The sequence below is a fragment of the Solanum stenotomum genome, chromosome 9 (genome assembly GCF_019186545.1).
Source record: "Solanum stenotomum isolate F172 chromosome 9, ASM1918654v1, whole genome shotgun sequence".
Lineage (NCBI taxonomy): Eukaryota > Viridiplantae > Streptophyta > Magnoliopsida > Solanales > Solanaceae > Solanum > Solanum stenotomum.
The window spans coordinates 10,662,332-10,678,510 of record NC_064290.1 but is presented as its reverse complement, the minus strand read 5'-3'; the positions used below and the strand labels follow the sequence as shown (position 1 = coordinate 10,678,510).

The 16,179-nt window shown below is 35.6% G+C and overlaps 1 protein-coding gene across 3 annotated transcripts; it reads left to right on the top strand.

Moving 5' to 3' along the window:
• The first annotated feature begins 1,244 nt into the window (after positions 1–1,244).
• On the top strand, positions 1,245–12,840 carry LOC125877146 (phytochrome C). 3 transcript variants are annotated; one of them, XM_049558478.1, is made up of 5 exons: positions 1,245–1,572; positions 2,112–3,936; positions 4,732–5,548; positions 7,172–7,465; positions 12,094–12,840. In XM_049558478.1, the coding sequence occupies exons 2-5, from the start codon at positions 2,115–2,117 to the stop codon at positions 12,302–12,304; spliced, it is 3,144 nt and encodes a 1,047-aa protein (XP_049414435.1). In that variant the 5' UTR covers positions 1,245–1,572; positions 2,112–2,114; the 3' UTR covers positions 12,305–12,840. The 3 variants fall into 3 exon arrangements, with proteins under 3 accessions (XP_049414435.1, XP_049414434.1, XP_049414433.1); XM_049558477.1 differs by having other exon boundaries at positions 1,245–1,581; XM_049558476.1 differs by lacking the exon at positions 1,245–1,572 and having other exon boundaries at positions 1,597–3,936.
• The last annotated feature ends 3,339 nt before the right edge of the window (positions 12,841–16,179 follow it).

Here is a 16,179-nt window from a genome sequence, read left to right as displayed (position 1 = left end):
ATATAACATGGAAAAATTGAAAAATATTTTCTAAATACGAATGGAGAAAAACCTCTTCAAATATTTACATTATTTCATGTATTGCAATAGCCAATAGCTTTCTATATCATCTAGAATTTCCTTTTATTCTTGATTTTTTTTTTATATTTAATACTATATCTTTTTTCGCGATTATGAATCCATATATGAGTTTTAAAATGTATTATTCTAAATTCTAATATTTATTTAAGAGTTAATACCTCAAAAGGACATTATCATAGTAAAGATCGATCTGTATTTCATAGACATTCTGATGATAAAATTAATGACTAAGTGACTTTATATCAAGTCATGAGCGATAGCAAAGTCAAATCGTCGTCTATAGGCGAAGGACGAAAGCTCATCCTAAATTGTAATAATTCTTATCTAAAAACCTATGAAGTACCAAGAGGCATAGAGAGGGAGCTAGATCTATTTATATTATGTATGTATATATATGTATAAGAGCTAGAAAATAGAGAGGAAAAAATACATTTATGTAACAATTCACATTCATTTTTAATTTTTTTTGTTGGAAAACTGAATTAAAAAGACATAATTCATATTGCCCACAACAATCATTTTATGTATGTGTTAATATTCAAAATTTTCAACCGAGTTTATAATTATTGAATACATTTTGTTCTGATTGACAATTGAGCTGTTATTATAAAAATATGAGTTTTCAATTGAATTTACTATTATAAAAAAAATAGTGAATTTGGAAATTAAGAAAAAAGAAATCTATCAAGTTTAGATAAGCCAAGAAGAAAATAAATAAATAAATTGATTTATGCTTACAATTTTTGTTAGTTTTTTAGTTAAATTTTCTTATTGTGTTTACTGTTATAACAAAATTTAATAGTAACTTTGAACTAGATTTTTTTGAATTATTATTTAATTTATTTATCTGATTTTGATTTAACACTTAATTCAAGAAAACAAAGAAAATTTTGAATCTTCTCAAGTTAAAATAGTAAAATGTATCAAATATTTTTTACATTCGTATAATTTTAAATATGATGTGAAAAATTAAAATTTAAAACTATAACAACATATCCATTCAATGGAGTCTGAATAGAATATACACAATTCTTATTATTACATAGAGAGTCGACTCAAGTGCATCGAACCCAAACACGAGAAAGAACATCCAAACATGAGTGGGAATCATAAAAAAAAGTAGTGGCAGAGAGTGGTTTCCCTTTTCAGGCAGAAAATCCAAAAAAGAAAAGAAAAGACTTAAATCCTAAAATATTTTCTCTGTGCTGCTGTGGTCTCATGTAGGGATGTGGAGCATCCTGTGTAGACAACCAAACGTTAATTAGTTACAGCAAATTTCAGTTGATTTAATTGCTTGTGCCACTCTTTCTTTGAGTATTTAAAGGTGTTTAGGTAAAGCCCCAACAAAAGTATATGCTTAAAGACTCTATTTTTAGCTAACCATTTTTCTTGATTTGGCTGAATGATTGATAATCAAGAAGCATAAGTTGAAGAATTTCTTCATAAGCTTTTGGTGCTTCTTCACATGGAGGAATCTTGGATTGGTACAAGGTAGTTCAAGTGGGTATCACCTTTTACCTCTTCTTTTTGTTAAATTTGGTGGATTCTTGCTGTAACTTGTCTTTTCTTTATCACCTTATTTTGGTACTATATTTATTCTGGATAAAGGTGAGACCTTTTGGAGTTTTTGTCTGGTTTTCAATTTTTTGTTGTTACATTTCAGATTCTTCATTCTTGATTCTTGATTCTTCTAGGCTTTTACTAATAACATAGGGGAGTTTTTCCATCCCCAATTTTGATATCTTCTTGTTCATTATTAAGAATCAATACAAAAGATAGCTAGAGAAACTGAAATTCAAAGAGGATATAGAGAGATGTCTTCTAGTTCTACAACAAACAGGACGAATTGCTCAAGGGGCAGTTCAGCTAGATCTAGGCATGGTGCTAGAGTTATTGCTCAGACTTCAGTTGATGCAAAGCTCCATGTGGAGTTTGAGGAGTCTGAGCAACAGTTTGATTACTCTAGTTCAGTTAACTTGTCTAATTCCACTAGCAATCTTCCATCTTCAACTGTATCTAATTATCTCCAGAAAATGCAAAGGGGAAGTCTAATTCAGCCGTTTGGATGTATGATTGCTATCGATGAGCACAACTTTGCTGTCATAGCGTATAGCGAAAATGCACCAGAAATGTTGGACTTGACACCTCATGCCGTTCCAAGCATCGAACAGCAAGAGGCTCTGACATTTGGAACTGATGTCAGGAAACTGTTTCGATCTTCAGGTGCTTCTGCCCTTGAAAAAGCAGCCAGCTTTGGAGAACTTAGTTTGCTAAATCCTATTTTGGTTCATTGTAAAAACTCAGGGAAGCCTTTCTATGCGATTCTGCACCGCATTGATGTTGGATTAGTAATAGAGTTGGAGCCTGTGGATCCAGATGAGGTCCCTGTAACTACAGCAGGAGCTATAAAATCTTATAAGCTAGCAGCTAAAGCCATTGGAAAATTGCAATCTCTGCCAAGCGGGGATATATCATTGCTATGTGATGTATTAGTTAGAGAAGTGAGTCATTTGACAGGCTATGATCGTGTTATGGTTTATAAATTCCACGAGGATGAACACGGGGAAGTAGTTGCTGAATGTCGTATGCCTGAACTAGAACCTTATCTTGGCTTGCATTACCCTGCTACAGATATACCACAAGCTTCAAGATTTCTCTTCATGAAGAATAAGGTTAGGATGATATGTGATTGCTTAGCTCCACCAATTAGGGTGATTCAAGACCCAAGATTGGCTCAGTCGCTGAGCCTTGGTGGATCCACATTAAGAGCTCCCCATGGCTGTCATGCACAATACATGACCAATATGGGTACTGTTGCATCTATGGCGATGTCTGTGATGATTAGTGAGCAAGATGATGAGTTGGATAGTGACCAGCAAGTGGGAAGAAAACTGTGGGGTTTGGTAGTTTGCCATCACAGTTGCCCTAGATTTCTTTCTTTTCCTTTGAGGTACGCGTGTGAGTTCTTGCTACAAGTTTTCAGTGTTCAGATCAATAAAGAAGTGGAAATGGCAGCTCAACTTAAGGAAAAGCAGATACTGCAAACTCAAACTGTTCTGTGTGACATGCTTCTAAGAGATGCTCCCATGGGGATAGTTACTCAGTCTCCTAATGTTATGGACCTTGTAAAGTGTGACGGGGCTGCACTTTATTATAGGAACAAACTTTGGTTGCATGGTGTTACCCCTACGGAGTCCCAAATCAGAGATATAGCTGAATGGCTTAATGAATCTCATGGTGATAGTACAGGTTTAAACACTGATAGCCTCATGGAAGCTGGCTGCCCAGGTGCTTCTGTGCTCGGTGATGCGGTATGTGGAATGGCTGCTATAAAAATAACTTCAAAAGATTTCCTCTTCTGGTTCCGCTCCCACACAGCTAAAGAGATCAAGTGGGGTGGTGCAAAACATCTTCCTGGAGACAAGGATGACGGAAGAAAAATGCACCCAAGGTCATCATTTAAAGCCTTTCTGGAGGTTGTTAAGCGGCGGAGCCTGCCTTGGGAAGATGTGGAAATGGATGCCATCCATTCCCTGCAGCTGATATTGCGAGGATCTTTGCAAGATGAGGCTGCTGATTGTTCTAAAATGATTGTGAATGTCCCTGCTGTAAATACCAGTATAGATAGAGTGGATGAACTTCATATTGTCACAAACGGAATGGTTCGTCTCATTGAGACAGCATCATTACCCATTTTGGCTGTTGATGCTTCAGGCCGTATCAATGGATGGAACTCTAAAGTTTCTGAACTAACTGGATTGCCGGTAGAGAATGCTATAGGTGTACCTTTGGTTGATTTAGTTATTGATGGTACAACAAACACAATTAAAGGTGTTCTCTCCCTGGCTTTGCAAGGTGATATTTTGGTTATCCTTGTCATTTACTTTGTTAGTTCAATATTTGCAATATGTGTAGATGAACGTACCTTGTGAAAAAAAAAAAGATTGTTTCATGCCACTTTATCTATTTTTCCTTTCTTAAATTACAACTTATGCACGAGCTGCATCGGCTATGTCAAATTGTTTATTTATCAATCCTAGCAACATTTCAAAAAAAAAATCCTAGCATATTTGGTCTCATTTTGAGTTTGTTTCCTCGTGTATAAAGACCTCTGACATGAAGCTCTAAAAAGAACAAAGGAAATGTCAAAAACTGTAGTGGAATTCGATGAACTGTTTTGGACATTGCAGTTGGGCATTGCTGGTCTTTCACATTTTTGGCCCCTCATGCAGTCTGAAACTTGTACTTTATTTCGACCTCAATGCTGGATATTATCACATTATTTGTTGTTGCTACTATTCTCTTCTCCATTATTTTCAGCATGACTTCTCTACTGTATATCCCTTCCATACTTGATTTTGATATGCTTTACTTGTGCCGAGGGTCTATTTGAAACAACCTCTCTACCTTCACAAGGTAGGGATAAGGTAGCGTATGCACCACCCTCCCTAAACCCCACTTGTGGGATTACACTATGTATGTTATTGTTGTTGTTCTTGTTAGGATCCCCATTCAGGGTATTTCCCTCTCCCTTCCTGTCTTATTTCTCTGGTATTGCTACTTGACATCCATGCAATAACTTCTGTGCTTATTTTGTTCTTTTCGATTTTTTTCCTTGAAAATGATTCTATTTTGATATTTAAATTGCAGGCAAGGAGGAGAAAAATGTAGAAATCAAACTTAGAACACTTGGTCCTCAAGAGAAGGTCGGGTCAATTACAATAGTGGCTAATGCCTGCTGTAGTCGAGATGTTAGACAAAACATTGTTGGAGTTTGCTTTATTGGAAAAGATGTTACTGGGCTAAAGCTGATTAAGGACAAATATAGTCGCATTCAAGGTGATTATGTTGGAATTATCCGCAGTCCATCTCCTTTAATTCCTCCAATTTTTGTGATGGATGAACATGGAAGATGTGTGGAATGGAATGATGCTATGCACAAGTTTACTGGGTTGAAGAGGGAGGAGGTCATTGATCAAATGCTTCTTGGTGAAGTTTTCACAGTCAATAGCGTCGGTTGCAGGGTTAAAGATCAAGACACATTGACCCAGCTCACGATATTATTGAATAGAGTAATTGCTGGTGGGGAAGGTGAGAAATTGTTTTTCGGGTTATTTAATAAACAGGGTAAGTATATTGAAGCCTTAATCTCTGCAAATAAAAGGGTTGATGACAATGGCCGGGTAACTGGGGTCTTGTGCTTCCTGCATGTTCCTAGTCCAGAACTTCAATATGCAATGCATGTGCAAAAGCTGTCAGAACAAGCTGCTAAAAATAGTCTTAAAAAGTTGGCTTATGTTCGACTTGAACTAAAAAACCCTTTAAATGGGATAAATTGCATACAGAATCTGCTGAAATCTTCTGATTTAAGCAAGGATCAAAGGCAATTGCTGAAGACAAGCACAATGTGTCAAGAACAACTAGCCAAGATCATTGATGACACTGATATTGAGAGTATTGAGGAATGGTATGATAATCTGACCTGCATTTATTGTTATACCTTTTATGTAAAGAAGAAATATCTGTTTTATGCTTAGGCCATTGCACTAGTATTTCTGCTCATCTGGATCATAGCTGTAGCTTCTATGTACTTGCAAAGAGCTACTCTGCCTGTCTGTTTTACACAAAGTGTGTGCCTGGCATTTTGGGAGATTGCTAAGGAAGTTCCTTTTTTTTCCGTTTTGTAGAGATTGCTAAGGAAGCTGATGCATCAGTTCTTCTGTTCTTTGCTTTCAAAAGTCTTTGATGTCTTTCTCTCTTCTTGATGTTAGTTTATGTATCTCTATGGTGAATGGCGGGGATGGATTGAAACAAATGAAGAATGGGTTGCTTAGAAGTTCCCTTAGGTTATCCAAAAGGCTAATGATCCACAATTTATGCTATGTGGTCACTATTACGCTTAAGGTTCTTACCCTGTCAGGAAAATAGGGAAAAGAAGAGAAGAGTCAAAGTACAAGAAGGGAAAGTAGGAAAGAAAATAGTGGGCTTAGAAATGAAATTGTCCTGCTCTCTGGTTTTCAAACTGAGAATTAGAGAGAGCCCAACTGTACAATAAACTATGTTGCGTAGGCACTTCAAAATTCGTGTGCGACACCTGTGTCGAGTGTCGACACGACATGGGTGTGGGTGTAGTGTGGGATTAATACCTGATTTGGTCAACTTGCCTTGGATACTTTGACTACATTCTCTGACCGAGAAGTATAGATTGATTGGGTATATATATTTGTCTAAAGTATGAAAATGCTTTTCTATTATGCAAGGTACCGTTTGAGTAAAATATTGGTGTTTATAAAGAATATAAAGTTAGATTAATTTAAGTTCTATAACTTTAACTAATCAAAATCTATAGTTTATATGTCGTAATATACATTTATTGGTCATATCCCAATACCCATATCTGCACTCGGATCATACCCCTGAATTCTAAATTTTTTGTGATGAAGAATCCGACCTCTAATCTGCACCCATATTGGATACCCACACCATGTCCGAGCAACATAGATGACAACTACACAAAAAGCTTCAATCTAGTTGGGGCTGACTGTATGAACCCTCTGCATCATAAATGCTCTATTTGGGTCCGTAATATTTCGATATTCCATACTTAAGGATTATCACACAAGGAGTCTCTACTATACTCTAGTAGTTCTATCCTTATTATACAAGAGTCTTCTAGTTGGTATCACCTATATGGATTTTCAACTTCCATTTTTACTAGATTTGGCTGGATACTGATATATTCTAAAAAAAAATTAGATGACATTTTTAAGTAAACTTTTTTCAATGTGATTTTAGGTCTACCTCTTCCTCTTTCAACACGTTCATATTCATCATATTTTCACATCTGAGAACTGGTGCATTTGGAGGCCTATGTAACATGTGGTCAAACCATTTCAAACAACATTCTCTCATTCTATCCTCTATATGCACTACTTGCACTTGTAGGTGGTTGTGATCATTTCTGATCTTATCTAATATTGTATGACTGCAGATCCATTTTAATTTGCATCTCTGTGACACTCATTTTGTGGATATTTATTATCTTTATATATTTTTGGACTGGTCCTGATCATTGCAATATTTTTTTCAGCTATATGGAAATGAACTCTTGTGAGTTCAATCTTGGAGAAGTTGTTACAGTGGTCATTAATCAAGTTATGATTCTTAGTCAGGAGCGCAAGGTTCAGGTCACATGGGACTCGCCTGTCGAAGTATCACAGCTGTACCTGATTGGTGACAATTTGAGGCTTCAACAAGTCCTTTCTGACTTTTTGACCACAGCTATCCTCTTTACTCCCTTTGAAGATTCCTCTGTGCATTTCAGAGTAATTCCAAGGAAGGAACGTATAGGGACGAAGATGTACGTCATGCATCTTGAATTTCGGTAATCATTCTCTTATCACTCAGATTTGGATTTATTGATTATTTTGCATGCAAGTCATTTGTCAAAATGAAGTCTATGGGCTTGTTTTAGATTGTGAACTAACTACTGCTAGTTATCTCAACATAATCCCAGCTATGTTCTCAAGATTGTGATTACACTCCATGCTTCTTAGTGTACATATTTTGCTGTTTTATTGGAAAACACGGTTTTTTTAAAGTATGATTTGTGTGGCATAAAATGTTTAAACAGAGTAAATTACAGAAATTTGACTTCTACGAGTACTAATCCAAATGTAGAGACTTTAGATTCTGTGACAAAGTGCGCAAGTTCCATTCTTCATTTCCTCAAAGCTATTTTTTCTCTAATGATATCTGAAGAAAGCTCCTCCGCTTTAAACATGGGAGACCATTAAGTGAACATGTAAATTCTCTTGAATTGGAGGTACCGATGCATATATGTACCCACAAACCATGCTGAAGCTGAAAAATGCCAAGTAAAGCTTTCTGAGCTGCTGAAACGGCACTAAAATGCCCTATTGCGTGTTAATCTTTTATCTCTCTTGTAATACGGGGTTAAATAATAAACGTATTACATAAGGCTTGGGAGATTAGAAGGGACACAAGTAGTATGAAGACTAGGACAACTAATTGTATTACGGAAGCAACTAGGAAAGTGAGGGGTTTCAAAGGGTAACTTTGGTGGACATAGAGGGGACTGGTGGTGGAATTGAGAGGTCCAAGAAAAAGTGGAATTCAAGAAAGTTGCTTACATGAAGTTAGCGGAGAGCAATAAAGAGGAGGAAAAGAGGGCAAATAGGGAGAGGCACAAGACTTGAAGGAAGGAAGCAGGGATAGCAGTTACGACGACAAAAATGGCAACATTTGAACATGTGTATGAACTAAAGGACAAAGATGAGGAAAAGAAGTTGTATAGGCTTGCCAAGGCGAGAAAAGGAGAGCTCGCGACCTAGACCAAGTGAGGTGCATTAAAGACAAGAATGAAAAAATATTGGTGGAAGAGACGTACATTAAACACAGATAGCAGGATAATTTCATACTCTTAATGTAGAGGGACAAGAATATTGTGTCGGGTGATTTAGAGCACTTCAAGAGCCATCAAGATTTTGGATATTGTAGGTGTATAAAGTTTGGGGTGGTTAAGGGGGAAATTGCAATTCGTAAGATGAGAGGGGGAAGAGTGATTTGGCCAAGGTGAGATTCCGATGAAATTTTGGAACAACGCAGGCAAAATAGGTATGTAGTGGCTGACTTAGTTGTTTAATGTTACTTTTAGGAAGACTAAAATATCCGGAGAATGGATGTGGGATATAATGATCTCGTTGTACAAGAACAAGAGTGATACTCAAAATTGCAACAACCATATGGGTATCAAACTATTAGGCCACACTATTGAGTGTTTGGGAGAGAGTGGTTGAGATGGGGATTAGGAGGGATGTGTCTATTTTCGAGAACCAATTCAAATTCACGCTAGCGTGATCAACTATGGAAGTCGTTCATCTTTTAAGGAGATTGTTGGAGTAGTATAGAGATAGAAAAAGAGACTTACATATGATGTTTATTGACCTAGAAAAGATATATGACAAAGTCCCAATGGAGGCTTTATGGTGATGCTTGGAGTTTAGAGATGTACATGTGGCATATATTAGAGTGATTAAGGATGGACATGTACAATGGAGCCAAGAACAGAGTGAGAACAGTCGAAGAAACACTTCCCAATTGAGATGGGGTTGCACCAGTCATCAATTCTTAGCCCATTGTTTTTTGCATTGGTGATGGATGAATTGATACGACGTATTTTCGGGAAAGTACCATGGTGTATGTTATTTACTGATGATATAGTATTGATTGACGCGACATGTGGGAAAGTTAATTGTAGACCGAAGGTTTGGAGACAGACCTATAGTCTAAAGGTTTCAGGTTGAGCAGAATCAAAATAGAGTACACGAAGTTCAAGTTCAGTGACGCGTCACATGTGGCGGATGTGGAAGTGAGGATTGATACACAAGTCATTCCTAATAGAGGAAGTTTCAAGTATCATGGGTCAGTAATCTAAGGAAATGGGGAGATTGATGACGATGTCACATCGTATTGGAGCTAGGCGGATGAAATTGAGGCTCACACATGGTGTCCTATGTGATAAAAATGTACCACCTTGACTTAACGACAAGTGTTATAGAATGATTGTTAGACCAACTATATTGTATGGAGCAAAGTGTTGGCCAATCAAGAACTCACACATCCAAAAAATGAAATTAATGAAAATGGGGATGGTTACATGAATGTTTGGGAACACTAGGAGAGACAAAGTTAGGAATGAGGATATACGGGGGCAAGGCGGGAGTGGCCTTCGTGGTGGACAATATGCGGGAAGCGAGACCGTGATGTTCAGGCATATGAAGAGGAAGAACATAAGTGCTCTAATGAGGAGGTGCGAGGTTGACAGTGATAGCCTGATAGGTCTAAGGAGGGGTAGAGATGGATCTTGGAAGAACTAGGGAGAGGTGATTAGACAATATATGACACATCTTTAGCTCACTAATCCTATATAAGAGAAAATGGAGGTCGAGGATTAGAGTAGAAGGTCTGTTGGTAATTAAGTGATTTCTCTCTTTCCTGTTGGATAGCATCGTATTCTTCAATTTTATCACCATTGTTGTTTATGTTACTTTGGTTATCTTTACTATTTTTCTCTGTCAAATCTCAAACTTTTCTTTTCTTTGATATTTTCAGCATAGCTTGTTTAACTCTTGTATTTTTCAAACTTGTTTTGAAAAACACTTTTCTTGAGCCGAGAGTCTTTTGCAAATAATCTCTCTACCCTCTATGATAGGGGTGGTTTGCCTACACCGCACTTGTGGGGATCACACTGGGTATGTTGTTGTTGTAGTAACAAACAAGGGAAATTTGCCTTGAATTTCTTTTTCCTGGTCTGTTAGAATTTACTTAGAAGGCTAGAAGTAGCAGTGCAGTGCTCGATTAGGTTTTTAGCAGTTTTCACTGATTCTGAGATTTCAAATGTTGGAACTCTTTGGAGTGATCCTTTTCTATCACCCTTTAGCATAAGAGTAATACATTACATATATTATTGTAGTATCCAACAGTTTCTTCTAGTTAAAAGGAGGGGATGGAAAGAGAAGGGGAAAATTGAGATTACCCTCCAGTACAGAAGGAAGAAAGGAAAAAATAAATATAAAATATCTCAATTTATCCAAATTTTATAGAGCTGCGTTTTTTTTTCTTTTTTTTTTTTTTTGGTAATGACTGTGAACTATTACCATTGGCAACCAAGAAAGTAATACATACTAAAGAGCACCTAGGACTACAATCACCTTCTAGGAAGGGTACTATAGCCATCTAGGCCCCAGGCAGAACAAGAACCAAAGCAAACAAACTAATTACATAATTTCCGAAACAAAGACCGACATCTATGTGCTCTCTTTGTACTATGCAGTAACTGTAGTCTATGTGTGATCTATTTTTGTATCTGTGTACAACAACAACAATATATTCAGTGTAATTCCACAAGTGAGGTTTAGGGAGGGNAAGGGGCAAATTGAGATTACCCTCCAGTAAAGAAGGAAGAAAGGAAAAAATAAATATAAAATATCTCAATTTATCCAATTTTTATAGAGCTGCGTTTTTTTTTTTTTTTTTCTGGTAATGACTGTGAACAATTACCATTGACAACCAAGAAAGTAATACAAACTAAAGAGCACCTAGGACTACAATCACCTTCTAGGAAGGGTACTATAGCCATCTAGGCCCCAGGCAGAACAAGAACCAAAGCAAACAAACTAATTACATAATTTCCGAAACAAAGACCAACATCTATGTGCTCTCTTTGTACTATGCAGTAACTGTAGTCTATGTGTGGTCTCTTTTTGTATTTGTGTACAACAACAACAATATATTCAGTGTAATTCCACAAGTGAGGTTTAGGGAGGGTACTATATAGGTAGACCTTACCCCTACCTTTGTGATGTAAAGAGGTTGTGTAACTACAAATTTTATGTACAATGGTTTGTCTAACTATCTTCTAATTCCTTGCTTGCCAAGTATGGTAGATCATGGCTCCCCAAGTGGGGGCGTCAAAGATGGTGGGATGTTGGGGGTGTCCCAGATGGTTGAGCTTTGGGGCTAATCTCTGGCCTGCTCTGTCCAAGTGCAGAGTTGGATCACGTGGCCCGATCGAAATAATGGGCTGCTGGATTCCTAAAGCAGAGTAGACTGTGTGAGGCTAGCTTCATAGAGCTGGAATTTATTATCCATATTCTTCCAAGTTATTTGGCATCTATATGACCATTCTATCTATTTGAAGGGGAGAAATCGGTCACTCTGTGAAAAGAAGTAAACAAACAAAAATGCAACAAGACGGATAAAACCAAAAATGAGGAGACTAAATATAACCATTTGAACCCACAGGGTATGTTGTTGTTGGTTAAATGCTAGATGCTTAAGTACTTGAACTTGTAATCTTTTAGTCCTATAATAATAAGCTATCGCATACCCTTTCTCCTAATTCTTAACCAAGGTTTATGTGCGAAGTTTGAAGAGTGATCTGCTTCCACTGTACGTTAAAATCTTACTATATTGCATTTCACCTCTCAGGATCACTCATCCATCCCCAGGGATACCTGACGAGCTAATTCAACATATGTTCCACTACAGTCAGAGCATATCAAGGGAAGGTCTTGCCCTATACATCAGCCAGAAACTTGTTAAAATCATGGATGGCACCGTCCAGTATCTTCGTGAGGCGGAGAGATCCTCATTCATTATATTAGTTGAATTTCCACTGGTGGAGAAGAAGAACAACTAATAATTCCAGACATAAAGTGTTCCTGACTATCCTGCTGCAGACAACATATTTTTACATGACCAAGTGGAGTTCGCTAGTACTAATTCACTGACTATTTCTAATGGCTCTTCATAGTTTACCTAGGCTTATGCAAATGGCTTAGCGAAGAATTTCCACTGCTGATATCTTTGCTCCATCACTGGAAAAAGGCTAATTTCAGAGAATCAGCTGCTCGACCAGCCAACTGGCGTTGCTATTTGAATGGATTGTATGTTTACCCATTGGAGTGGTGGTATGCCATCTAATGTAGAAGCTGCAACATCAGTGTCAACAGTTGCTTTTCGAGGCCAGAGGGTTGTTGCTTCTTCTTCTTCTACCTAATAGCGTGGGGCGTGGGCATCTTCATAGCCATTTAGGCAGCAAAGGGTGTGAAGAATTCATCATAACTTAGTTATCAACTGACATAATGTACAGCAACTATTAAGAAGAACAACCTTTCAATATATCATTTCATATCACTCTACTACTTCAAAGTAAAATCCACATAATCATACTCTTATATATATATATATATATATATATATGTATATGTATGTATGCCAACTAATTATTTGTTTCAAATTTTAGATAAATAGCCATTAAATATAGGGAAAAAGGACAAATATACCCCTGAACTATCGTAAATGGTATGCAAATATCCTTCGTCATACTTTTGGGACATTGGTGCCCTTGCCGTCCAAAAAATAGAGCATATATACTCTTTATACTAATGGACATACACGTGTCATAATTTTATCAGCCGATTAATATCGAATTGACGGATAAGATTGCGCCACGTGTCCCTATTCTCATATATACTCTAGTTTTTAGACTACAGGGGCATCAATGTCCCACTAGTATGACGGAGGGTATCTGCATACCATTTACGATAGTTCGAAGTATATTTGTCATTTTTCCCTTAAATATATGACATTTCTAATCATAATAACGTGGTGCAGATATGATATACAATCATTTTTATGAGATGTCTACCTTATTATTATTCATAAAAATTAGACTTTATCAAAAAACAATATAGGGTAAAAATAGAGAAACAAATTTAAACAAGTGAAGTTCAGTAAGTAGTACTACTAATTCTTCATTTGATCTCAACCCTTTGACTTGGAAACTTTTTTTTTTTCTAAAATTTATGTTAGTGATTACATTTATATGTAATCAATTTTTTTTCTACAATTTTTGTTCTTTCTTAAAGCAGAAAAAGTTTCAAGTAGAATATATACTTTAAAGGTGTTTTTATGGAAAGGATATTTTTCGAATATGTTTACCCTTAAGAGATATTTGTTGAAAGTTAACTAGACCACGGACCACCATTAAATATATATATATACCCATGTACGATCAATTTTCTGAATGAAAGAGCACAAATATGAAAAAGTTTTAACTTATGAATAATCACAAATTTTCTTGTCTTTTTAGTTGTAAAAAGTATATAATTGGACGACAATATTTCTTTTGGTTATAATTAGAGGTCTACTAAATAAGTAAAACTTTCTTCACTTTTCAATTCATCAAAAGTTCAAAACATTAATTTCTTTGATTTGATATTTTATCGTATGCACATAATTACAAAATTTTAGCTTTTGACAAAAATCGAAAGCATGGCTAGTTAAAGCAACCGTTATTGTTCGTGACCAAATTAAAGAGATTTCACTTGTTCATTGTAAATTTGCTTTTCTGTATAACTACTTGTACTCAACTAAACTAATTTATCAAATATAATTATTTTTTAGTTGTACAAGTATTGAATCACTCTATCTATCAAAATTTTAGATATATAGCTGGATTGAAAAAATCCCTTAACATTATTTTTTCCACTATGTATAATTTAAACTTTTATCTGTGATGATCATTTATTTTAACTGATTTCATTGATCATTACGTCATATCGTAGTGTGATAATTCTCAATTACTTAGATCTTTATCAGTTTGCAACAACATCTTTTTGAAAGATGAGAGAGCACCAAAGTTTTTTATTGCAATTTTCCTATAATTAAGGTCATCATGGATATATTATATTACATATGACATTTTAACAACTTTGGGTGAATTGACATCATTAGATTCCATGTGCCAATAGTTCCACTTCCTGTGCTGTTTAGGGACCTCCTACTCTTGTTTCTTTGAATTTTCAAAATTATTTTCGCCGAAGATATAACTAACATTAATTATGTGAGATTTGTTAAAATAAATATACCTATAATCTAGCATGGTTAAACGATATTTTAATTTGCATGAAAGATAAACTTTCTATTTTATTCTCAATGACATACTTTTATAATTAAAAAAGAGTTTAATTTTTAAATTACTATCCGTTAATTAAAATGGAAGAAGTAATTATACAAATATGAACCTTGTTTATTAGATAGAAGTACCCCACCTATAATTACACGTTTGCTAATAATTAAATATAGCCTAGTTTGTTAATTAATTAGTAGTATACTTTTTAAGGAATTGAAAGTCAACTTAATTCATCCATCGGCCTCAAGTTGATAGCAGTAATTAAAAAAATATTTTATTTGATTGATAGAACTATTAAAAAATCTTTTTTTTGATGGAACCCGTCAAAGGTTTTTAACGATAAATATTGTTTAAAAATTAGAGATAATAATAAGATCAAATCACAATCACAGATAGATAGATACAAAAATTAGTAAGTTATTTTTGAAGGTTGAAAAATGTTATTTAGACTCGGAGATTTAGTTGGAAATAGATATACCTTCTTCTTTATTGATTAAATATGTTATCACCATCAATTTGTCTTAGCGGTTTCTTACAAGATCCTTTCTATACGGGGAGTCTAGTATTCTTTTTCATAACAATTACATCTTTCACTCACACACGATGTGATGAATGTGTTGTCGTGACCGCTTAGACACTATTCATTTGGTACAAAGATTAATAAGTGCCTCAAATGCCCTAAACCTATTATTTTAAACACATATATATGGCTTCTCTGACCCTTTTGTCATTCTCATCTCAAATATGTCTCGTGTCCACACTTATAATGTCAACTGAAATAGGCATATAATAGACCGATCTGAGACACAAGCATAATGTGTGTATTTGACATGATCTTTATTTTTTTCGTCACATATCACTAACATTACTCTTCCAGGTCGTATTTTTGGATTCATACTAAAGTAGCATATACTAACACATCACTTAATGATATTGTCAAGTCATGTTCTTTCAAGGTCGTCTCAGACAGAAGTGAATCACTTGCCTTCCAATTTGCGGTATGAAATGCATTTTAGGGTGTATGTCGATTTTTGTTTCTCTACATTGTACTGATCTTAGTCCAAGTAAATCATTGAGCTCTACACCACTTTACTAGACTTCACATCTAGCTACAGGTATATATTATATATGGATAGTAAGAATCCATATCTTTGATCATTTTTTGTTGGATCTCATCCTAGTCCTTTACTAGAGTGATGTGTTCTTACTCGAAGTTTAAGCAAATTCTATATTTTTGAGATGATGTGATGAGACAAGTCTCAATGAGAATGTTGAGTCTTACATTCACAGAGTAGGAGAAAGGCAAACAATATCACTAATAAGTTGGGATGTTACATTATCTCACTAGTGACCATGCTCTTGCTCAAAGTTGTGTACACAAATCTCCCTCCTACTCTTACTGTATCTTCTGCTCTTTTCAAATCCCATATTATTCTCATCACAAAAAAACAAATCATGTCATAAGATCCCCACTAGGTTGAAATCAAACCTAATTCCCATTACTCTACTTTCATTTCCTCACCATAAATAATCAGTAATCTGAACACTATATGGCCAAACAAAACATTGTTTCATTTGTCTAAAGCATATCACTTTGC